The sequence below is a fragment of the Tetrao urogallus genome (genome assembly GCF_951394365.1).
Source record: "Tetrao urogallus genome assembly, chromosome: 2".
Taxonomy (NCBI): Eukaryota; Metazoa; Chordata; class Aves; order Galliformes; family Phasianidae; genus Tetrao; species Tetrao urogallus.
In genome coordinates, this window is record NC_136814.1 from 82,331,835 (window position 1) to 82,356,997 (window position 25,163).

Consider the following 25,163-nt stretch of genomic DNA (forward strand, 5'->3'; position numbering starts at 1 on the left):
TGAGGGTTTTTCAGTCAGCAATATCAGTGTTTTGTGAATTAAACAAATATGGGTTTTAATGGTTTTGCTGCATTAATTATGAATATGTATGAGATGCACTCCAAAAAAATGTGACAGGGGAATGAATACAGGGTGAAAAAACTTTCACCTCCTTTGACTACTCTTTTTCATTATATTAATGTTGTAAGAAGCAACACTGCTGTTTATTAAAATGATTGACATCTTCAAAGGCCAAACTGTGGAAGCATTATGGATGTGATCTGATGATATTACTGCAGTAAACACTGGATCTCCTCATAGCATCAAGATCCTTCCTGTCATAGTAGAGTTACGTATTGCTGAGCTGACCATTATAGAAAAAGCTGTGACAACACAGAGCTAGGTTTTGAAGTTCTAAGTTTTTGCCAAGGCTTATCTAAAGATAATGCCAGTTACTGTCAGGAATGGACAATAATGTTTTTCTAATTTAATTTCCTGCCTTTCAATCTTTTTATTTTTTAATACAATGGATGCAGTTCTCTACTCCAGTCCAAATTCTTTGACTCTTTCTGCAGGCATAAGACTGTCATGAATCCTTTTGTATGGCTTCAGAAGAATTCCTCCCCAGGAGGAATGAATGGATAGCCTTAAGTCACCTCCACTTTTGTACTTCTGCCTAGGAAGCGTGTGGGAGGTGGAAGCTAGGGGAAAAAAGCATTGGGCAATCCTGTTCACCTTTGATTGATATTATAGTCCTTGTGGTTAATACAAACAGAATTGTCACAGAATCACAGAATGGTTTGGGTTAGAAAAGACCTAAAAAATTTACTCTTTATCTAGTGAAGAAAGTAGAATGGAATTAAAACACCATATGCAGTTTCCTCAGTATTTTGAGCAAGATCATTTATTTTTCCCACTTTTGTCATGTACTTTGATGGTAGGCTAAAAAGTTTGAAAAAACATAAGAATAAAAGTGAAAATTAAAACAAAATTTAATTTTCAGAGCATGGTAATGTATAGCATAGATACCCTACATGTGGACCTATGAGACTGATGTTATTCAATCAGGATTTCATTTTATATTGTCAGAAATAAGTATCTTCATATATTTCTTGTACAAAAAGCATGCTTCATTCCGTTTTTTTTTTTTTTTTTTTTGAACATTTTACACTGGTTTTCAGAATTTCACCTAAGTTTGCAATTTGTTCAACTTTTCATTTTTTTCTCTTTGAAATTCTGTGCCTTTTTTTTTTTTTTCACCTCCAGATCGGATTTAACAGTTCTGATATTCAGGCAGTTATTTCTTTAGTTTGAGAAAATATTCCTTATTTCCTTTATAATATCCCTTACCAGCTTTTGCCTTTTCGTATTTCTTCACTTGATAATGATTAATTAAAAATTACTAAAACAGTACAAATAGTTTTCCTCAGTCAGTTCTGACAGAATATATTTAAGAATATTGGCAAAAGTTCTACACAGCTAAACTGAACAAAACTTTTGGCATTTTCATTAGCAGGAAAAGGGAATAAAACTCTAATATATGTAAATTCCAATTGGCCTGATCTGCTAAACCCATGAACAAAACTGTTCAAATCAAGCAGATTCTTAATGTTGTTTCCACCTAAGATTTCTATGGTGCCCGCAAACCGTGACAAAATCATATTGGACTGTGAGATTGTTCAATGCAGTAATTAAAATAACATTTCATAGTTAAATTTTGCTGAAGGTAGAAAAAGATATTGAACTTTATTTAATTAAAAATAAAAATAAAAATAAAAATCCTAACGAGAGAACCACATGAGAAAATGACCAGTTAAAATGTAGGTTGCTCTGAAAGTAATGTCTCCAATTTATATCCATGAAATCTACAACACATGCAGAAAGAACAATAACAGTATTTGACATAACAAATAACCCTATTTTTCAACAGTTACCACCATTACCCAATTCACATGGATGATGGTAGAAATGCTCTTCATTTCCTATTGTGACAGCTGTGCATGGCTATTCAGAACATGGCTTTTCTCTCACACCACTGTTGCCACTGCTGAAACAGACCACCTACCACCTAATTGTGCTCACATCTACTTTTTGGTCTCCACAAATGTTCAAAAGTGTCAATGCATGCCAGTAGGTGCAAATTTTTTTCCACATGGAGGATTCAGTGACACACCTTTGTTTTATATACACTTTCAGTCAGACACCATTTTGTCAGACTGCCCCTCTGCTGCCATCTATAAAAATGGCAATAAGACATAATAGAATATTGCTAGAAGGTACACCCTCAACTACCATATCACCAAAATTTGCCTCTGACACAGTGGGCCAACATAAGGAAATAGGAGGCATTACTTTCAAAGCATTTCTTTGGGAAACACAGATCAAAATACATAACTTTCAGCTAGCTTCAGGATAATGCAATAGACCTTAGTTTCATATGGAAGTTCTTTTTTCTATGTGGAAAATTATGTAAGAAAACTGAAAATGTAATAGCAAGCTCTTGAAGACAACTCTGGAAAAAATGGCTTTTCAAAGATACATACATACATGTTTGCACACATAGATTCCAAGGTGTAGTTATGATCTGAGTTACTTTTACGTAAGAAAAAACTTAAACACAAGCTGCATTAAAACTTAATAATTAATTTATGAAATATCTTTTTTCCATAAATATTATATACATTCACTTATGTATACTTATGGTCTTTGAAAAATTTCTAAAATTCCCAAATATGGATGCAACCAATATCCTAATCCATATTTCCTGTAAAATATTTATTTTATAAACACTGCACAACAATTCATCCAGTCCATTATGTAGAAATATTGTATTGTTATTTCTCATATAATGTTCATTTGTTTTTTTCATTAAATACAGCTGAATCTTTTTCTATTTTAGGTGTATATCTTAGTTTCATAGTAAACAATGTTTAGATCTATCTTTCAGAAATAATTTCCACATTGGTGCAAATATGTGACATTCAATGTATTGACATAAACTGCACCAGTTGAATCACTCTCTTCCAGTGCGTCTCTTACCTGTACTCCATCTGATGCTGGGATGTAACTTGCTCTTTTAAATGTGTCTGTAACATTCCTGAGAATTTCCACAGAAATCAGAAGGTCTCCTGCATAAAAGTTTTTCCTCTGTGTTAAATCCAATAGTGTCTTTGTTACCTGGGACATGCCATCACCAGCCAACATTCTCTGTCCCTTTGCGAGGTGCTCTTTGATCTGTACCAGAAGAACAAAACGAATATCAGAACCTACTTTACTGAGAAAAAAAAAAGGTATAATAAATTCAAAATACAACATAATATTAACTAATAAATCTATTATAACAAAGTTCATCCTGTTAAAGTGAAGACAAACTAGCAGTAGAGTATGATGACCACATTTTCCTTTATCAGAGAATCACAAATTTTATACTGACAGATTTGTAGGTGTTCTATTTCACCTGTTTGCTTCTCCTAGGACACCAGCAACATCTCAAAATCCACATTCTTAAAGGAACCCAAAGGACTGGACTGTGACTTTAATCTACTGCTGTGCTGATGCAAGGAACTTCTCCAAAAGAACAGATCCAATACTGACACTCAATAAACAACTAAGAGCTCTGAAAGGAGTAAATAGTAAATATTTTGTATAGTTCACTCCATGGAAGTATACCCTTCACTTCTTACGGCTCAATTTACACAGTCAATACAAAAGTGAGATTTGGATGGTGCTCCCTTTTCTAATACTAGCAGCACAACTTGGAACAATCGTGTTAGTTTTTCAGGACATGCAAAGCTTAGAATTAGGATTTGCTCCAGTATAGCAACCAATAGAGCCTATTTTAGCTATAGCCCTCCTAGCAGACCAGTACAGGACAAGTGTTAAGGGTAATCCAAAATGCATATGCTGGTAATAATTGCCCTGATAAGAAACTGAACTTGTGGATCCGATCACCTCTTAAAACTTAGTTCAGCTTTAGAAAAGATGCATAGCATATCACAAAGATGTCACAAGATGCACAAAGGCTGAAAAAGTGAGCATATTTTAAACATCTTTCTTTTAAATATACATAGCATTTTATACAAGTTCTTCCAAATTGAAACTACATTAAATAAAAGTTAAATGACCTGAGATAGACAACAGCATAAGCAGGAGGGTTAAAGAAAAAGTTCTATTCAGATGGCTACTAAAATGCCAATACCATCTCCTAAAATGCATCTTCAATTGATTTTAAGCCTGTCCCTGTTACTGACATCTGCAGGGGATCATAACTAAATTAATGTAGTGTAGTGGTGAAGCGCAAGGAAAAAGTTAAAGATCTTTGTCACTTACAGAATTCCCCAGCCATTTTGTGTGGGTATGTGTGGCTTCACTTACAAAAAACCCACAACAAAACAATACAGAGAATGTAGTAAAAATAGAGCACTGCTCAAAGGGTTCAAAATAATTTTCATGAAAATTTCCCATTAAAAATGTAATAATTTTCTGATGTGTATGATCTAAATAGCTTTTTTATTCATCATGTAGCATTGTACTTCAGTTACACTCTCAACTGGTCTTGATATGAATCATATACATGTAACACAGCTGGAGTAGGGCTAAGTGGCTAGGTTAAGTTATGTCTACACTCTTAAGTCATCTTTACAGCAGGTGGGGATTGTTATGAACCACAAGAGTCAAGTCCACACCCTAAGAATACTTAAGACTTTGAACAACTATGAAGCACTGGGTTTGCCTGGGATATACACATGCCTGTTGCAGGATAGACAAGCAATGGACACACTTTGAGCCATGAGTACAAAGGTACAAGCATCAATGTACAATCAAATATTTTCAAAAAAATCAGTGAGGAGAAATAAGCCTGTCACTTTCTTTTTTCTTTTTTCTTTTTCTTTGACAAATTTTTCAGCAGAAATACCTCCCTCAGTCTTAAACCAACCATCTGAGCAAACAAACAATCAGAAAAAAAGTAATTATACAGGAAATTTGCTTTCAGCAATTTTATTGTGTTGTTTTCATTCATTTTATGAGGCCTTCAAAGTAATGTTGAAGGAAAATTACAGTAAAGAAAAAGGTATGACAATAGAAGAAAATTGAGTTAACTTTGTGGATAAATAGCATTATGAACTATTAATTTCTTGAGAATGAATGAAAGCAACAAAGAACTTTATTTGTGATTTATTTTCCCTTTGAAATCCTGCCATTTACCTTATCTTATCATGCACTGGGTCTGACTGGCAAACAAAAAGGTCAGTAACTACCACAGTAGAAGAATAGTGGAAGTTTTGCTGTAACTGTCTAGATCTTCACTAACCCCAGTGAAATTTCCAGCTTTTAATGTCTGTATCTTTGGTAAAGCACAAAGGACATACAATATGAAAGGCAGTCCATAAGGCAGAACCCCCAAATCTGACACATGCCTCAGGACATAACGTGAGAAGGACTTAAGTGCAGAGAGAACAAAGAGGTTCTTTTAATTTCAGTAACAGCAGTAGTGATCAATCCTCATTAAAAACCCTGTTACACTTTTATGCCTATATTAAAAAAAAAAAAAAAAAAAAAAAAAAAAAAGATAGGAAAGATGTAGGAGTATTTAGCAGGCTGTTTCATACTGCATTATTTTGCTTCCTTTTCCTCCATCTGTATGAACACCATCCCCCAATTTGTTTTTCCACACTCCTGCTAGACTTTAAACTCATATTTTAATGATGGTAAGAGACAATTTATTGTTGGTTTTGGATTATGGATTGCACACAGAAATCTTGGTGGTTTCAGCTGCATTTTGGATGCAAATCATAAATTAAACATTCCTGTGTTTGACTGTTCTCTAAGCGTTTGAGCAAGCAAAACTGTGTAAAGATCTGTTTTCAGTGAAGAATTTTACAGATCTCCAGCAGTAGAAATGGGAGTTATACTACACTCTTCAGTTCTTTCAGCATGACATTTTGATTGTTTTTGGACATGGTGGTAAATGTGGTCTAGCAAGTCACCACAGTACCACAAAAGTAAATTATTACATCTACTTCAAAAGTAGCAATGGTTGTGCTGCGGGTGATCCAAACTACCTAAGACTAATGGACTCTTAAAATTACAGCTCAATCTGGGAATGTTTTAAGTTTTACCCAGAAAGCTCAGCTTCCAGTAAAAGTATGACAACTTTTCCTTGGGTCACACCACTTGTACACTTTGCACATCTTTTAACTTCTCACGCTCCAACCTTGAAGTTTCCTCTTCTGATCCTTAACTACCTCTTCTGAACCTTCTGTCCTAGCAGCATATCCTTACAAGTAGGACAAAGTAGTTTGAAAAACAAAGAACAAAAAAGGTACATTGTGTTTAGATAGGGAAAAAGACTGAAAATTAGAGTCAATTAGTGGAAAGATTGTTTATAGCCTGGAAAAAAACAGAATAGACAGGTAAACTCCCTCTGTAGTATCAGCTCATGGACACAAGTTTAAAATCACAGGCCATACACTCAGTTGATGTAAACTGGTGTAGCACTATTAAAGCAAATGTCCAAAATAATAAGAGTTGAAAGTGTTGTTTCTTGGATTACTTGCAGAACTACAAGTGTATTTCAGTGTGAAAATACAGTATTTCCTAATCAGCGGTTGTCATAATGACTTTGTCACTGTATTTCTTATTTTTTATGCTATGGTCATTGTGATATTATGCATTCTCAAAGGAAGATAATTTTGGTCACCACTGTAGGACCTTGTAGCTGTCTGTGAAGGTCATTTTTTAGTGGTCTTACAGGCAGGATCATTAAAAATAAAGTTTATGAGCCGAGAGATAGTGAAATGAAGCAGCTGTTAAAGTGATACTTCAATTGTCAGTCCAACCTCTAGCTGCCTGCAGTATATGCTATATATTTGAAAAATTACTGAAATGTTTAACTGGACTTTGACTCAGGGTCCAGCTGTCTTTATCCCCTGATTTATTAGAAAGTATGTCCCAATAAAAATGTCTTTTCACAATGTCAGAGCTACTACGCCTCTGGCTTCAGATTATAAATTTATTACTGCATCACAACTATTGCAAACAAATAGCTTGATGGAGTCTGAAAGGATAGAAAACAGTGTACCCTCAAGAAACCCATAAAAGATTCAAAAGAATGATTAAGCTGAATAGTAATTACGTCATCTTGTTTTAAAGTTATTTTTAATGTGATGTTGTAATCATGGATTGGAATTACAAAAAGTCATTATAGTTTTATGATAGAAAGAATATAAGAACTCAGGTTAGGAAGCCTTAGACAGAAGTGAGGAAAAATATTGTCAAATAAAAATATGACTTGAAATTGCTCATAATCTGCAAATCACTTTGCTTTGTGCCTCCACAATCCAACGCTAATATTTTATAAAACATTTTTCATTAAGAATTTAACACATGGAAAATACAAGAATTTTTGGATCACCTGCAAAAGTCACCTGAATTACTAAAAAAAAAAAAAAAAAAAAAAAGTTATTGAGAATGTAAGTTCCTCTAGGAAACAGCTCACAGTTCCTGAAATCTTATCTTAAACACTCAGAATCATGTTACCTAGCCTCTATGGCCACTAATCTTCGGGCTTGAATTCTGCACTGAATATTAAGTAATGATTTTACATTGAAGTTATATTAACAACATTGAGACCTGTGTGTTCAAAGAGAGGCACATAAATAAAAAAAGGCAGAAAATATATTTTTGGCAGCTAAAATATTCCCACAGGCACAATCCTGAACTGAACTCATGCAGCATGCTGATGTGTAAACTATAACATGAAGTCACTGTGAGAAAGCTCCCCCTTCTGTATTTGAGGAATATATAGTTATAGGGTGTGCAGACAGTCCCTTAACTATTTCAGAACACAAAATCTAGAAGTTTCATTTACTTTTCCTTAACATATATACATATAATTTTAAAGCTGTTTCAGTGTACAAGAATTCCATTTCACACAAGTTTTAAAAGAAATAGTGTGTGGTATAATGATAAAGGTATGCATCTTCAAATATGTATCTGAACACTTATAACCTGATTTTATACGAATCTTTTCCACCTCTATCCATACATTCAGCATTTTATGATGGAATTTTCTAAAGCAATAAAAAGCAATTTCCTACTTTGGCATTAGTGAAATTAGTTGGTAGTCTCAATCTAACAGATAAATAAATAAACAGTTTCTGAAGAGAGGAAGTAACATATTTCCTTTATTTATAATGGAAGAGGAAAAAAATAATTGGTATACGCTGTGTCAACTAAGATTAAAGATATATATTAAGGAGAACTTCTCAACAGAAAAGGTAATGATGCATCATATTTTACCTGAAGATACTGTGCACACTTAGGGCCTTAATAACGATCAAGAATAACAAAAAGCTGAAATAAAGTAAGTATAATTGATTCTGAGAGGAAAGACTTCGGTCTGGAAGACCTCATGGATTGCCTTTCTTTCCTATAATTCTGTAAGATGTCCCTGCAAATAACTTGAATGGCAACCTATCAAAAGTAGAACCCTGTGATTTAAGGAACTTACTCCTAATTTACATTAAGGAAATTAAGAATTGTTTTATTGTATAGAAACAATTGTCCACTCACATAGACTTCCAGTATTTTTAGGCAAAATATTCATCAAAGCAGTAATTTATCTATTCACTTATTTACTCTTTTTAGAGAGAAAAAGAACAACCTTAACAGCAGAGAACCTGTGCTCTTCTAGACCCTGACCTTATGCATCTCTGCACAAATGTCAGAGAACTGTATGTATTCCCCTGTATATGGTGAGGCATATTGACAAATTCATGAAAAAAATAATCTATCATATATGGCAATCTAATGCATTATAAGATCAAGAATGTGAACAGTTTAGAGGTGTTTGGCTCTGTCTGTGCTTTCTTTTTTTATCACTTTCTCTTGCAAGAATTTCCATTATATTGAGATCTTTTTCCACTTTAACTGATTCTATAATTTTTTTTTTATTGTCAATGTCAATACTGTCAATTATTCTAATCCTTTAGTTACTAAACAGGTATCAGAGAAAGCCATTATAAAATTTCAGTATTTTAATTTTTTCATGGATTCAACATATCTAAATAGGAAGGGTATAAAATTGCTCTTTACTAGAGTGACAAATGGATTTAGAGATGAGGAATGAATAATCATTAAACAGATGACTTCTTTAGGTTGTACATTTTGCTTATATTGATTACCGTGTTTGTTGACCAGGATTTGCATTATTATTTTATGAAGTACTGTTATTGAATGCTCCAATTATCTTTGATTAAATCCTGCTCACGTTGACATGCTGTGTGAAAAAGCTTGTTCTTATTATTGTTGTTTCCTTTTTTAACCAGAGGGCATGTCTTCAAGAATTGTGTTACCTACGTGTAATGCAATATGACAAGAGCAAGAGTTTAGAGGAAAAAAAAACGATGAGTCTGAGAGGCTTGTTTTCATTTTATGACAGACATAACATTGCTTGAGGAAAAGTTTCCTGGCTCCCCATATTGACTGAATGGGAGGTCACAAAGGTACATGCTACAAATGACATCTCTCTCTTTTTTTTGTAGTATGTGGCCATTCTGTTTAATTCTGTTGTAACATAAAGCTCTGCTTAATTGATGCACTTTATATATTTATTTGAATTTGTATTTCTGCAGAGTTATTTGAATCATGCTCACTTCTGTTTGAAGGACAAATCAGAATTGTTCTTTCAAGCAGAATAGCACTAGAAGAGAGCCCTAAACTCTGCATGGGAGCCCTGCATTAAGTAATGGGCCATAAAATTTTCTGTTGTGTCTCACAAGCTTAACAAATCTGTGTTTAAATATAGTGGGGAATGCAACAAATGAAGTAATGGAGCAAATAAGGCAAAGGGATGACTGTAGAAGTGTGAGAATGGTGTTTTACAGCTATTCATCTACACAGAATCCTGCAGTCACTCTGAGAGCTGAGTTGGAATGAGGGTTCCTGCAGTTCTGTAGATTTAAAGGAAAAATTAGATTAATTCTTTCTTGAGTCCCTACAGGGCCTTCATCCCTTGTTTTCTTTCTGCCCATACCCTAGTGGAATTCACCTGTTGGCTGCAACGTTGGCTGGTGAGGAATATCAGTGTGATTGGGGAGAACTCAGCTGCTCACTGCTGCAGCAGACCTCTCCATAAAACAGCAGCAGCAGCAGCAGCAGCATTCGTGAGAGCACATATAATTTAACACAGATTATTCGTTCATAAACCAGATGCTGAAACATGATTGAGGATGCTGAGATGACAGTGGGCACTTTTATTTGAATTTAACAACTGGGATTGTTTTTATATTGGAAAGCAGATAGTCAAAAGCAGAAAGGAAGATAAACAACATATTCAAATTGAATTAAAATGTGATATGCTTATGCAGAACAGAAGGAAAATATTTTCTCCCACTGTATAGCATCTTTTGGCTTTGGATATATGTGTCTGTTGAGTTCAAGCAGTAAATTTCATGTACAGAGAATGCACTGTGATAGCTTTAAAGATATTTTCTTCTCATCCTAACTGCTGATTTCTGGTACCTATTTTGATACAGTCAGTTATGAAAAGAGTAACCATTCACTTGGGATGGAGTAGATTTGGCAAAATGTGCATTTATTTACAAAAAGTGAAACAGATCTGTTAAGAGACTGAGAATGGCATATTAACTTTAAAGAATGGTGTTGAAACACACAAAAATCAACACTTCTGTCTGTGCAATAGGTTTGGTTGAGCAGGCAGAGATTTCCCACAATCAAATGAGCGATTTTACCATCAAGCAATCAACCAACTGAATTGTTATTAACTTTTTTAGAAGTTTTTTTTCTTCTTCTTCTAATGCAGAATTGGAAAATGTGAGTAAGGCAGGGGAAGAGTGCTGCCTGCCACAATCACTCAATCAGTTGTTTTGTGATGAGAGAAAATAGAAAAATAGTTTGTCATTTTCGCGTAAAGTTATGCAGCTGACAAGACAGAGCTGACTCTAGTAGATTCTGGGCTTACAAGGGAGATAAGGCAAGGAAAACAAACAATTAACTCCCCTTCTCAAATGCTTTGAAGGAGAGAAGATGAGGAGAGTTGGCATGCAGCAATAGGGTAGACTGAGGTAAATGGATAACGTTGTTACTTTTGTCTATGTATTCAAATCTACAAAAATAATCCTGCCTGCTTTGCTCTGCAGCTATATAAAAAGAAATGAAGCACTAATCCAGCAAAAAGAATTAGTACATTTTTAGTATTAAACCTTTGATTTCCAAGTCATTTCACTGAGGACAGACTGAAATACTGTCTTTGTAGTATAATTTGGAAAAACAACATCGTGTCTAATGAATTGCAGCTGAGATAATCACTATTCACCTTAGAGTTCTTTTTATCAAATCATATTTTAGTTAAGATCCCAGAAAATTGTGAATAACTCTGTTGTTGAAAGGGAGGAAACAATTACATTATGAACTAGAAGTAACATTTTTACGGCAATAGTGTCATTTTGGTATGCAAAAGTTCACCTGCAAAAGTTCCCATACTTCATAAATGTTAATGTCTTAATGCTAGTGTGATATTTCATATGGAGATTTCTTCTTCCTAAATCTTTACAATTAAGAGTGGTTTTTTTGTTGTTTTTTTTTTGTTTTTTCTTCTGATAGAAAAGAAGCCAGTTTGGCATGAATGCATGTCTGATTTAGGGGTTATGTCGCTCAAATTGGCAGAAATTAGTACCTTATTTTCATCTAAGCAACTGAACATAGGTTTTCTAATAATATTAAAGATGATTTTATTTATGAGTATACTACAAATCTCTTATGAACTGGAGTGTCCAAAAGCCATCATAGGAAGTCTCACTCTAGGTACAAGTGTGTGGCAAGGCAGTGATGCATTAATATCATTTAAGCAGATCCCTCAAAAACTTAGTGAAAATAAGTAAGTCTTACTTGAGGCATTTCAACCACTCTTTTATCTCAACTATCTTTTTTTTTTTCTACTATCCTAAGTAGGCTTTTGAACTCTTAACCACTGATTTTATTTTTGGTCTTGCGTGCACTCGCATCCAGTTGTGAATTCAACAATAGCTGAATTTCTTGTTGTCAGCAAAGGTTTTACACTGTATAAAGGCAGTTAAGAAAGAGAAAGAATAACATCAGCACAGAGCATGAAACTTCTCAGCAGATTCAATCCACTTGAAATGTACTGGTTTAATTCCACTGATTCAAAACACCCAGAACTCACTATTAGATTATTTCATTGACTAGTACAGTGAAAAAAAAGAGAAAAAAAGAAAGGACTGAAACTTGAAAGAAGATGGGAATTGAGAACTGCAAAAACCCCACCACCACTACCACCAATAACAAAGCACGTGAAGAATGCATTCTCAATTGAATTACTTTCTATACTGAAGACTAGATGTCTTTCTATGAAAAATGCTTTGATTCAAAAAAAGGTTGCACGGGAAGTCAAGTATTCACAATGCTCATTTTCTAGAACTAAGTTCTATAAAACAGATCAAAACAGAAATTGTTGAAACAAGAAAAATGAATAGCTTACTGAAGTACACAGGAAGTTCTAGAAAGGAAGTAAATGCAAAAAAAAATTTACTTGGAATTTGGTCTGTCACTAATTATCAATTACACAGCTCAAGTGGCTAGATTCTGACAGCCTAAATACACCTACGTAGCATGGCTTTTGCTTTAACTTTGTGCTACAAGGAGACACAATGCCTTCTGATTCAGTTTATATTTTCTCATGGTGTTTTTAAATCTGACTTGACAATGTATTCAGTCAGTGGAGTTATATAAAGTTTGATCTACTTATAAAATTTCAGGGATTCAGAATATCACTGTAGAACATTTTGGAGACATCTTTCTTTTATGAAAACATATAAAATAAAATATTAGCTCCAATTAACAAAGTAGCATTTCAACTAAACAATTTTAATTAAAATAATTATCCCAGATCAAAGAAAGATAATAAGCAATGAGGAGAATACTTACTAGTCCGATACAGTCTAAGATTGGGTCATTAGATCATCGTCTAATCTGCTTTCTACATATAAAATATATTCCTTAAGGCAACTAAAATATGTTAGTTGACCAAAGGATTTCAATTTAACCTTTGTAAAAGTAGAAACAGAGAATAGCATTTAACAAGGTCCTTAACTTCTTCTATGGAAAAATTCATTTGGTAAAATGCACAAATAGTCTCTAGAAACAAGCAAAACAAAAAGCAAACAAAAATGTTTATCTCACAGAAAGAACAAAACTTCTGGACTCTAAAAAAATCGTAGACTTAGAGAAATCAGAGGAATTCTTTCCTGTCAGATAAAGTCTAGTGTGACCGTATATGTGACTATGAACAACACAGAAGGAACTTAAGAAAGGATATTCTCTGCCACTAGATCTTAGCCATCTAACTTCATATTCATTCATAATAAAACAGATATTTTTAATTCTTTCCTTGTTTTAACCAGCACTTTCTCAAGAACACATTTAAAAAACTGTGCATCAATGGGCAAAATACTCCTTAGCTGCACAAAACATTGGTAAGAGTCTTGAAACTTGATTATGAAAACACTTGATTAGGAGCATTTTCATATTGCAAAGCAGCACTTACTGCAAACACACTAGAAGTACACAAGAAATTCAGAAGAAAAAAAAAGTCTGATATATAATCTGTGATGCTTACTTTTCTGTTCATTAAGCTATTGCTTGATCCCCTAGGTCACATGATTAAAAGAGGCAATTCATACCTATTTATCATTTTGCATTTTCCACTTATATTGTCTTAGTAAGAATAATCCTAATTGGGTTATTTAAATGTTATTATTAGAGCTAACCAAATAATTTACAAAGGGTTTATTTCATGGATTTGGGCATTTTTGTCCTTTAATTTGCTCAGTGAATAATTTTTTCATATTAGTCAACCAGCTGTATAAGCTAGTCAAACAGCATTTGTTAAATTCATGTGATGACTGATTTCTACCAACTGTTGGATAAATTATTCATGACTAATTGATTCTCTTATTCAAAGAGATCTAATTATTATTCCCAGTTTTAAAAGAGACCTGTGTTTCTAGCACACAAGATAAAATAAAGTAACAAAAATATAGGCAGTATATTTTTGTTATAACTGAGCTACTTTAACTACTTGACTGCCTTTACTCAAGCTCCTACACCTCGATGGTGGACAGCATGCCTTCCTGTGCTTCAAGCTGACTGCCAGTCTTCACACCATGAATGAAACCATTCCCCTTCCCAGTTCTGCCAGGTTCCACTGTAAATTCTTCTCTTCACAGATCCTGCTGTCATATTCTTACCATACCAGAGGTATTCTGTGCTGTGCTATGAAGAGACATCAACATTAAGAAGAAAATTGTGTAGGCACAAGTTTAGAAGACAAGAAAACGTTTCTTCTGTTTAATCTGTCTGCTTAAATTTTTCATTCACACAAAACAGAGATGTAGTTGAGGCTGATCTCAAGAATATGTTGAGGATATATATTAGTTAAAGACTTTAAATTTCTCTGAAACTGCTATAATAGAAAATTAAATGCACTATTGTTGTGATTTAACCCCAGTTGACAGCTAAGCACCACATAGATGTATACACACTTCCCAATAGAGAAAGAAAATCATGAAAAACAAGTGATGCAAAATGCAAATGCTCACCATCAGCTGACCAATGTTCAAACTGTCCCCCACTAGCAGAAGCCCTGGCAAGCTTTTCCCCCAGTTTTTATTGCCGAGCACAACGTCACATGGTATGAAGAAAACCCTTTGGTCAGTTTGGGCCAGTTGTGCATATCTAGCCCCACTTTTCCAAGAAACAAAAAGACCTTGACACTGTGTAAGCACTGCTCAGCAACAACTAAAACATTATAGTGTAACCAATATTGTTTTCATTAAAAATCCCAAAATAGCATAGTACTACTATGAAGAAAAGTATCTCAGCTGAACTCTGCGCAAATAACCATATATTTATCAAAGAAATACACATATAAGTAGACAGTTCCATTTAAACAGTGGAAATCCCTGTCTTCTCATATATTCAAAATGCCAGAATGTGCCTATTCTGAGTAGAGCAGTAATTCTGCCTGACATATTCTACAAGTGGTTGGAAAAGGAGCCAAATTATTTATGGAGCTGATTCTTATGAACAAAATATATTATCTTTAGCATTATGAGTACATTTTTAACTTTATTGACAGTTCATGAAAATATAGTGCCATTTTTCTTTGATTTATATAGCTACCATATTACTCTCCATACAAGTCTCAAGTCAAGATGAAGTACCTGCAGTGTAGTTGAGTTTTTCCTAGTTAAATGGTGCTTATTATGGTTTGAAGTCTGTCCTATATCACTTTTAGGAGAGTAAAGGAGAAAATAAAGTAAAAATAGGTAACTCTCTGCATGAGAAAGTGCACCTATATTGTAGCTACATACAGTATATATATCTGTTCTTATATTAAGGAAACAAAACTACAGTGTCAATCAGATGTGGTGATGAAAAATTTTACACAATAGCAAAATATATTGTTTACTGTGGACATCTGTTCTAAAATTGTTGTTTGTAGGAAAATGTTTTCTTTAGGAAGAAAGTAAAAAAAAACTTATTGATGTTAGAGGGACAGTCTATGAATTTACACTGCACTGTTTTTGCCTTGTGTGAATTCCCAATTCAATTGGAGTAACAGGAGCCACTGGAGTCACAATTTCATAGAAACATTGAATGGCTTGGGTTGGAAGGGACCTTAAAAATCACCCTAGTTCTAACTCCCTGCCGTGGGCAGAGTTGACAGTGGCTAAATCAGGCTGCCCAGGGCCCCATCCAACCCGGACTTGAATGCCTCCAGGGATGGGACATCCACAGCTTCTTTGGGCAACGTGTTCCTACGTTGCATCACATTCTGAGTAAAAATTTTTCTCCTAATACCTAATCTAAATCTCTCCTCCTTTAATTTAAAGCTATTTCCTCTTCCTATTGCTATAATACTCAATAAAAAATTGGTCTCCTTCCTGTTTATAAACTCCCATCAAGTATTAGAAGGCTGCAATGAGGTCTCCCTGGAGCTTCTCCAAGCTAAACAAGCCCAGTTTCTTACTGTTCTTTTGTCTCTTTGTTAGTGGGGAGCTTAGAAATAAACACAGATGTGGCCTGATAGACACACAAAGTTCTGAAATTCTCTACCCACAGCCCAAACTGGTAAGTATGAAGTGTTTTTACTATAAATATAAAATAAATGTAGATAATAAGAACCTCAAGAATATTGTCTACACTTGAGGCCAACAAACGCAGCCAGCTTGTATCCCCCAAGCTAAACTCTCCTTTAATTCACTGAGATAAAGATGATTTTACTGCCTGCTGGGAATGGTTGCTCTGCTACGTTGCCTTCTAAGTGCTGCTGGTGTGGTCTTAAATTATGTCAGGGGGTGTCCTAACAGACACAATATTATACAGCGTAGATGAATGGCACTGAAGCTTGGATGCTCATCATATTTACTTATTTACTACAATAATTTTAAGTGTCTAGTTCACAGTCTGTGCAGACAAGTCAGCAAGTGCTGTAATCAAAGCAGTATTATTTAGCTCCCATCATATGCTATGTTCTTCCTCATGGAGCATTTGCTTGGACATAGGACTGTGAATTCAGGTCTATAATTTTTGTTTGGAGGGAAAAGAGACAATGAACTGTTTACATTCTTTCAGGCAGGTATGCCATTAGCATACAATATATTGTCTGTATGTTATATATATCAAGTGCTTCAAATGAACTTCAGAAATATCATATTTGAAGACTATACACCTATTTTTTACTTTATGTGTTTCACATAAGAAATCCAAGCATTTTAGGTCAGACTCACATTTTATGGGAACCTTCAGAAAACTGAGTGCCAATCCCACTATTCTTGGTCTGACTTAGCAAAATAACAATATTTGTGAGCACACTGAGGCATCTCATAAATTCTTTCACAAGCACATATACTTACTATTAAAATACTGTCTGTCAGCAGCTTCCTTATAAAGCCCTATTTTCAGGGATTTATAGGGTTGACAAATATATCTTACGAGGAAAAGCCTACATTTGCAGACCGATGATCTTATAGGTCCTTGAATTTCTATGATCTTTTAAATATGTTGTGCTGTTCACTTTGAGAAGCAGCAAGGTGTATGACAAGCAGATTTGCTTTTGAGCAGCTTCCAAATGCAAAAGTCTTTTTTTTTTTTTTCCTTTAAATTGTATGAATATAAACTGAAAATAAGTCTGAAATGTTGCGTAGTAATAAGATGGTGTTTGGATGCTTGCGTAATTTTAAAGAAGCTTTAGCTATTTCTGAATGCTCTTTTCAAAAGATTACTTCACAGTATAGTATAATCATATTTAACATTATCAAAAAGGAAATACAGAAGAATATATAATTGATCTGGGATATAAATGTGGATTTTTTTTTGTTGTTCAGTGATTATCCCTTTCTGCCAGTCAAACCCTCAGCTCTTCAAAAAATACCAGTGTCTCACTAAAAGCAAGCCAGGTAAGTCATACCAATAAATAACATGAAAAAGTATTTCCCACTGTTTGAGAATTTCCCATCGCCTGAGAATTATTTCCAGAAATATTATCTAAAGTCTGAAAATCAATACAGAAACAGTGGAAATAGGATCAACACTATGAAACTTAAATTTGGGGAACTACCACTGGCTTACTACTTTTAAATCCACTGAGGATTTTTAAAAATACCGCCTAAGTATTGCACTTGGCTCAGAGACTGGGAAATTCTGAAGCACAGAGCTATATTGGTGCCCCTGTACTAAATGATTAATGGCAGATCAATAAGAAAGTCAGACAAACTATATTGCACAAGCAAAAACCACTGTTTGTGAGAACTTCAAATGAACTCTTTCCTCAGAAATCAAGCACAGCATGCCTGACTATGGAAATAACCACTGTAACTAGCACATACCAGAGTGGTACATTTATAACATAACGTTGCATATAAGCGTGTGCTTATTGCATATACTTGGATATAAGCATATATCAGCAGTATATAGAACAGTTCCGTTGGAAGAGACATTAAAAGATACAAAACTGTGTATAGTAATATGTAGCATATAGCTTAACAAAGAAAATTTTTGTTAATCATTCTAAAAAAAATATTTCTTCATCTAGGTTAACTTCATTTTTTCCACAACATTACAACTTCAACCTATAATCATTTTTGTTTGTTACATTTGAAGGTGAAGTTCTATATTTGATATCAGGAAGAAATATCATTTCTGACTTCCTAGTGTGCAATTAAAGATTCAAGGCACTATAAAATTACTCAGCAGGCCTCTCTTCCAGTAAATCTCATTTATTCACATCTCATTTTCTAATAAACCAAAATACGTGTCTTGCTTTCTGACCCCTGTAAAAGTTTTGCATAGTGGGCACAGAAGAAGGGAATCTAAATCATTTTTCCATTACTACAGTAAGATAAAACATGTTTCACTCAAGCACCAGTAATACATCAGATCTAAATATGTGAATAGAAATGTTTCTTTCTCAAGTCTGTTTTCCTTCTGATGTTTCTCATCAGAAATCTTACTTGAGAGTAAACAGGCTTCTTTTCACATGAATGATTAGAAATGAATAAACAGAGCAAGTACTAAAGCTGGCTTTGCACCTACTGAATGCTGCAAGTGTCTGTACTCATTTGATATGCATCTAGCAAAACTCGGATGTTCCCAGAAGGCCACTCCATGAACACTGAGAGAGCAGCGTCTGCTAGTGGTGCCTGTAAGTCACAAAGAGAGAAAATATTTATACATGTGAGAGCAATTGGAAAGAATGAAGCATATTTAAATTACATTCCCTGTTATTTTAAAAGTACACACATAGACACAATTTCATACAATGATCATCAGCATATAGAGAGTACTACAAGATTCTGAAACATATTTCAGTTCACTTTGTGGGTATTTAGCACTGTTTTGGTAATTAAAATGTGTTTATGTTTTGCTTCATTTTCATAAATTTGCCTGATAGGTTTTATCAGATTGATCTGTCCCCTTTCTGTCTCTGTCATATACACATCACAGTCCCATAAACGTACACTATGAGACATGTTATCTTTTATGTACATTATATATGCAAATATATGCATATGTAAATATGTGAGATATATATATTCACAGATATAGACATACACATATGTGTATGTCTAGTGACTATTTCTAAAACATAAAAAAATGATTTTTCCCTTTTTCTTATTGTGTAATTTCAAAGTAATACCATACCTGTGGCATTGAGAGGACATCGATTGAATGCCATGTCCCCAGCTGGGGTCCTTTTCCACACCATTGACATCAAATAGTCTTCAGGGCATATTTCATAAGGTGCTGTCATTTAGAAATGAGAATTTTAAAATAAAAATTAATGTAAAAGAGACATTTTCCATCAGAAATGTAGGTTTTCCATCTTGCATTAATTCTTCCTGAGATGTATATACTAACAGCTTTTGATATCATTTTGAGAATGAAACATAAAAATGCTACAGCAATTTTTGGATAACAACTGTCTTTTTGATGGCCATTATTTCATAGTCTGTGCCCCTATTGTCTTCAATATACACTCTTTAGATCTCATCTGCAGTGTTAATATGTTTGAATCTCTTCCTTTTCTCTATTTTGATCAATAGTGCTGTCTACAAGAAGGTGACAATTAAATGGTTATAAACTGCAAAGTCTATCTTACACTAAGATTTTTAAGTATTTTTCTAACACTTAAAATACATGTGAAAGAATCAGTTCTAAATTTACAGTCTAAACTCTACATGTGTTAATGGTGTCAAATAAGAACCATACATTTTGAAGTCCAAAAATGAAGTTATTTCTTTGAAATGTGTTTTATTGCAAGTTAGTAATTAAGAAGGAAACTCAATGACTGGCTATAAAACAATATGAACTTTCATTGCTTATTGCAGTATCATTAAAAGGGGAAAATATTTTCACATTTCCATAGTAACAGAACTACGCAGAAAAAAAGTAACTTTTACAATTACATTGTGTTATTTTCACATGGTTATGACTTACAGACTACTTTCACTCTTTGTATTTTTCGTTGTATATTCCCACTTTATGATTTTTGAGCTATTTAAATCAACACAGCAAATATGTGGCTGAAGTCACATCACAACGTAAAGCATTGACAAATACCAGTTGTTGAAATCATTACAAGTTCAGCAGAAAAAAAAAAAAAAAAAAAAAACATTAGATATTTAAAAGTATCATTATATGTATTTCAGGAGAAACAGAAGAGAAAAAGGAAGGGAAAAAAGGAAATACTGTCACTATTTTACAGATGGAGTGAAAAGGAAGAAAGCAATTCAGTGATTCACCCATGGTTACACGGGAAATCTCTAGCAGAGGCAGAAACAGACTCCAGGTTTTACCCATCGAATTGCCTATGCCGTAAAACTGTCCCTGTTTTGCACTTCTACTGACAGAATACTGAGGTGAGGGAGGGAAGAGAACAGTCTTTTGCTCAAAGCTGTACCTTCTCTCAATAAATGACAAAGAATACCTTGCAGATGGCTCAGAAATGCTAATATGAATCACACTTGGGGAGAAAAATTGCCTGCTAAAATTGCCTTACCATCAGCATTCTTGAATTGTAAATCAAGACAGATTGTGCTGATAAAAATGCAGGAGATCCATTAATGTCAAAACCCAAAGCAAGTTGGTTATATTCTAGAATATAGGTAGAATGTGGTTATAATTTAAAATACCAACAGCTTCAGATATGCCTAAAAAGGGGATGCATGAAGCCAGAGCTACAATGGTAAAAGTCAGGCTTTGACAAACGTGATCGATCTGGTGATAAATGCAATAACTATCCTGTTATGATCTTACAAACAAAACAAAAGTTCTGTTTTGTGTTACATAAGATTAATATAATGCAGAAGTAATATTATAAATTATATAAATATGTTAATACTTAGAGTTCTTTGAGAAGCATATCTGTCACTCACTTTGGCCATTTCAGGCATGGCATTTTCACTAACACTTGCTGATTCTGAACTGACAGATTCTGATTTACAGAGTTGATTCTGAGACCCAAAAATCTTACTTCTCTACAAATACTGTTTAGAGTTTTTTCCTTGCTGAAAATACCATATACATGCATATATACTTGTGTTTACATATTCTATATTCTCTGTTTTACGTTAGCAAGTCACCAACAGTACAAGAGGTTTTCCACCTATCTGCTTGGCAGAGTGGTGCTTGTGTGTTCTTACAAGATTTTTCAAAACTCAAAATTACATTTAAACTTGATCTTAGTGTCAGAGATAACCTGTGTACCTGTGTTTTGTGTTCAAAGTAAAAAGCATTTCCAAGACTCAGAGTTATCTGGAGAGAGATGCAGGAACAAGCTAGAGATGTAACTGAACCCAGGCAAACAAATATTCTAGATCTTTGTTGACTTCATGCTGTCCACCTAAATGCCTTTCAACTCAATGTACAAACACTTTACATCAAGGAATGGTGCAAATAAAAAGCAAACCAGTTCTTTCCTAAACTGAAGTACATTTGGCAGAGCTTACCAATCAGACATCCACCCACATTAAAGCATCTGCGATTCTTCAACCCAAGTTGCACATGGTGACATTACAGTCACATTCAAGTGGTACTGTATCTGAATTAAAAAGCTTCTCTGGTCCTGCTGGCACTGGTAAAGTACTTTTGAAACTTAGGCACAATTAATTCATAGCACACCCACAGAAAGAAATGGGAATTAGATGTAAAAAGTCATATAGCATTGCTAAAATTTAGGAGCAAAAAGTAAATACCTAGGTAAATTTGCTAAGGCTGGCAAATAAAAAGCAGATCTCTCTTTCACTGACAGTGTGATTCAGCTGTCTCTTCCCACACAGAACATGTACTCAAATTTACCCTGTTTTACCCTCCCTGTTATGCAGTGATAGGCCTGATTTAATCTTATCTAAGCACAACAAAGCTTAACAAAGTCAATAGTCTAGAAGCATAGTCCTCCTCTGACATTGACAGTGAGAGGACACGCACCTCCAAGAGGCAATCAAACCAAATCTGGAAAAGCTGCTGTACTACAGAGCAAGCAACACATATAACCTGACAGACATACAATCAACCTAAGAAGCTAACATAAATGGGAAAGGGTGACAAAAGGGTGAAATGGGTTAGCCAGAGACATACAGTAGAGCTAGAACTCTTGGATCCTAATTCAATGCCACAGGTAAAATTAACTCTAACAAAGAAACAGAAAAAGCTTTTGACCATCTTGTAGAGTAGGGCTGTAATGAAAGATACAACAATATCCAAAGGTCTAATTTTATTATTTACTTGTTGACAATTACTTGAATCTTCCCACTTCTCACATTCTATCACTACTAGCTAGCACTGCTTCTGGAGAAATGTATCACCTTCAGTACAAAATCATTACCTTGGCTTTTGCAGCAATTTGCACTATTATTTTTGTTAGCAAACAAGGTGATCTGTAATTTTTTCAGTTAACATTTAAATCAAAGCTATTCCTACATTATATCTTCTACATCTGACAACAGGCTCATGAGAAAAATATTGAAGTTCAATTCTGAGTATAATCCAGGAAAAGCATAAGTATTGGAACATGCATTATTACTATGGAATTCTGTCTTATGGAATTAAGTACTTCTGGAAATGGGTAGTATATCATTGGAACCTAAGATATTCTTTTAATTATTATAAGAACATGGTCCTGCTTTTACAAAAAGGAATTTGCAGGAGCACTCTCATTAATACAGAAGTCTTTTTTCCTGATTAATCTGGTACTTTATTCTCTGTTTTCTCATGTCCTTTAATTTTTACTTATTGATTTGATAGAATTTATGTTATGTTTTTTGTTTGTTTGTTTGTTTGTTTTTGTGTGTGTGTGTTTTTGTTTGTTTGTTTGTTTTGTTTTATTTTTTGTTTTTTTTCCAAAAGCTTCTCATCAGCCTGCCACGACATGGGTTGCAATTCCTTTTGCTAGCTAGCTATCTCCCTTATTCCTATAGGACAGATTTTGTCCTACTATTGTTCATCTAATGCCCTACTATTTGTTCATCCTGTATTGAGCTTTCCAATGATTCTTGCTCAACTAGTTAACTAGCAAGTCCAGTATGTTTTTTCTTTCTTATATTTGTTAACTATTTTATCCTTCACAAAAGGATTCTTTAAATCCTCAATGCTGCTGACCTGTTAGGAGTGAAATACAAATTTAGATGTACTACAAAGGAGCAATGACTGAAGTCATACTATACACAATTTTTTGTACAGTAAAAAATAATCATAGTTTTAAAATTAATAATTGTGAATATAAACCATTCCCAAAGGAAGATGCTCAATGTTTGCCTACAAACCAAGCTAACCCAGAACCTTGCTTCCAAATGAAGTTATGAGCCTGCCTACCTTAGTGCTGATTTTATCCAGCTTCTAAAAATTCCTGACATAATTCAGTCCCTGCCAGAACTGTTTGAAGATAATCACTGATCAACTATGAAGAAAATCTTGAAAAATGTTCAGAAGATGCAGATCACAGATACAAAATTCATTCAAAATTTTGAGTTAGTCAAGTGAACAGCTCTGTTTGCAATATATCTTATTAACTGTAACAGCAGAATAGGAAAAGGTTTTAATCTTCTTTTACTTACACCATTATAAGTCAGCAATATATAATATTTAGAAACTTCAGAAACTTACACATAAAAAGAAATCAGTGAAACAAAAGTAACTTTTCAGCAACTTTGTATCTTATCAGTTTTGCTTCATGTTTATTCAAAAATAATTTTTTCTATCATTTTATTTTTTAGAAAAGTTCTGGTAAATTAGCCATTGAGATGCCTTAGGAAACATAAGTCTAGAAATAAACAAATTAAATCTGTTATTCACATACAGTCTTCTGCAGAAGTATAACCAGTCAAAATGTACTTTAGGTTATTATGGTTTCTCTAAGCGTACTGGCTCTAATCTGGAAATAATCAGTTTAATAAATAAATATAGAAAATGGCAAATAATGCTCTGTGTGAATTTGACTTGTAAAAACATTTGTAAAATATTTTATTAACAGCAGGTGGCAACCTTTGAAAACTGGATTGTAGCAGCATGGTCTTACTTTTAAATATGCAAACAATTTCAAGGTTGGTTTCATAAGAAGAAACTGGTTTATCCGAATGTCTTTTTATTGAGAACATTCACAATAATGTTCTCTTAGTGTTGTACTTTTATAGAGGAAGTCTACATTTACTATGGAAATTCATAAAATGAAAAATATAATTTATTTAGGAATCCAATATAAATTCTGTTCATTTTTTCCTGCTTTTTTTGAATAATGTATGCTTTATTAAAGCTAAAGAGAGCACTGCAGAATTAAAAGCTGGTAAACTTCACCAGTATCGTATTATATTTTTATCAACGAAGATAGTCCTTGCAGTGTTCTTCAAATGCATTGTACTACTCTGCTGGAGATACCTTGACAACTGTTCTCTGATGGCTGTCAATGGATAAACAAGCTGTCTATAAATAAGTGGGCTCAATAACATAAAATTCACATCAGACATACTTCCTGCTTCCTGACCCAAAGCAACTTTCCTATTTAGTCCTTTCTGTCCTTAGCATATAGCCATCTAAATATGAAGTGGAGACTGCTAGATACATTTTGAGGCTTCCCAGCCTCAAAGTTTAGAGCCCATGATTTCCCAAGCGAATGTCTATGTCATTCTATACTATTTACGACTTGTTTCATTGTCATATACCTATATAACAAGGCATTCTTTTTCTTTAGGAAAAGGTGTCTTCACAGATAAGTGTATTCATATTCACCCAGTGTTTTTATTTATTCATGACTTTTGAAGGAGCTAAAATGTACACCTTTATTAGCTTTCTTTTAGAAAGACTTACATCTATTGTGAGGACAAGTGTGGATCCAAGTTGAAGGAGGGAAGATTTAGGTTGGATGTTAGGGGGAAGTTCTTTACAAGGAGAGTGGTTAGGCCCTGGAACGGGCTGCCCAGGGAGGTTGTGGATGCCCCGTCCCTGGACGTGTTCAAGGCCAGGTTGGACGGGGTCCTGGGCAACCTGATCTAAATGTGTATATTTGGTGGCCCTGCTAGGCAGGGGGGTTGGAACTACATGATCCTTGAGGTCCCTTCCAACCCGGGTGATTCTGTGATTCTGTGACAAAG

The 25,163-nt window shown here is 34.1% G+C and overlaps 1 protein-coding gene across 1 annotated transcript in view; it reads right to left on the bottom strand.

The window, feature by feature from the left end:
• Window positions 1-25,163, bottom strand: part of ADGRB3 (adhesion G protein-coupled receptor B3) — a gene marked incomplete at both ends in the record, with an annotated part of 445,134 nt that overhangs the window by 220,632 nt on the left and 199,339 nt on the right. The window contains 3 exons of the mRNA XM_079532449.1: window positions 3,019-3,213; window positions 18,616-18,722; window positions 19,225-19,326. Coding sequence (XP_079388575.1) covers window positions 3,019-3,213; window positions 18,616-18,722; window positions 19,225-19,326 — 404 coding nt within the window. The remainder of the gene's footprint in view (window positions 1-3,018; window positions 3,214-18,615; window positions 18,723-19,224; window positions 19,327-25,163) is intronic.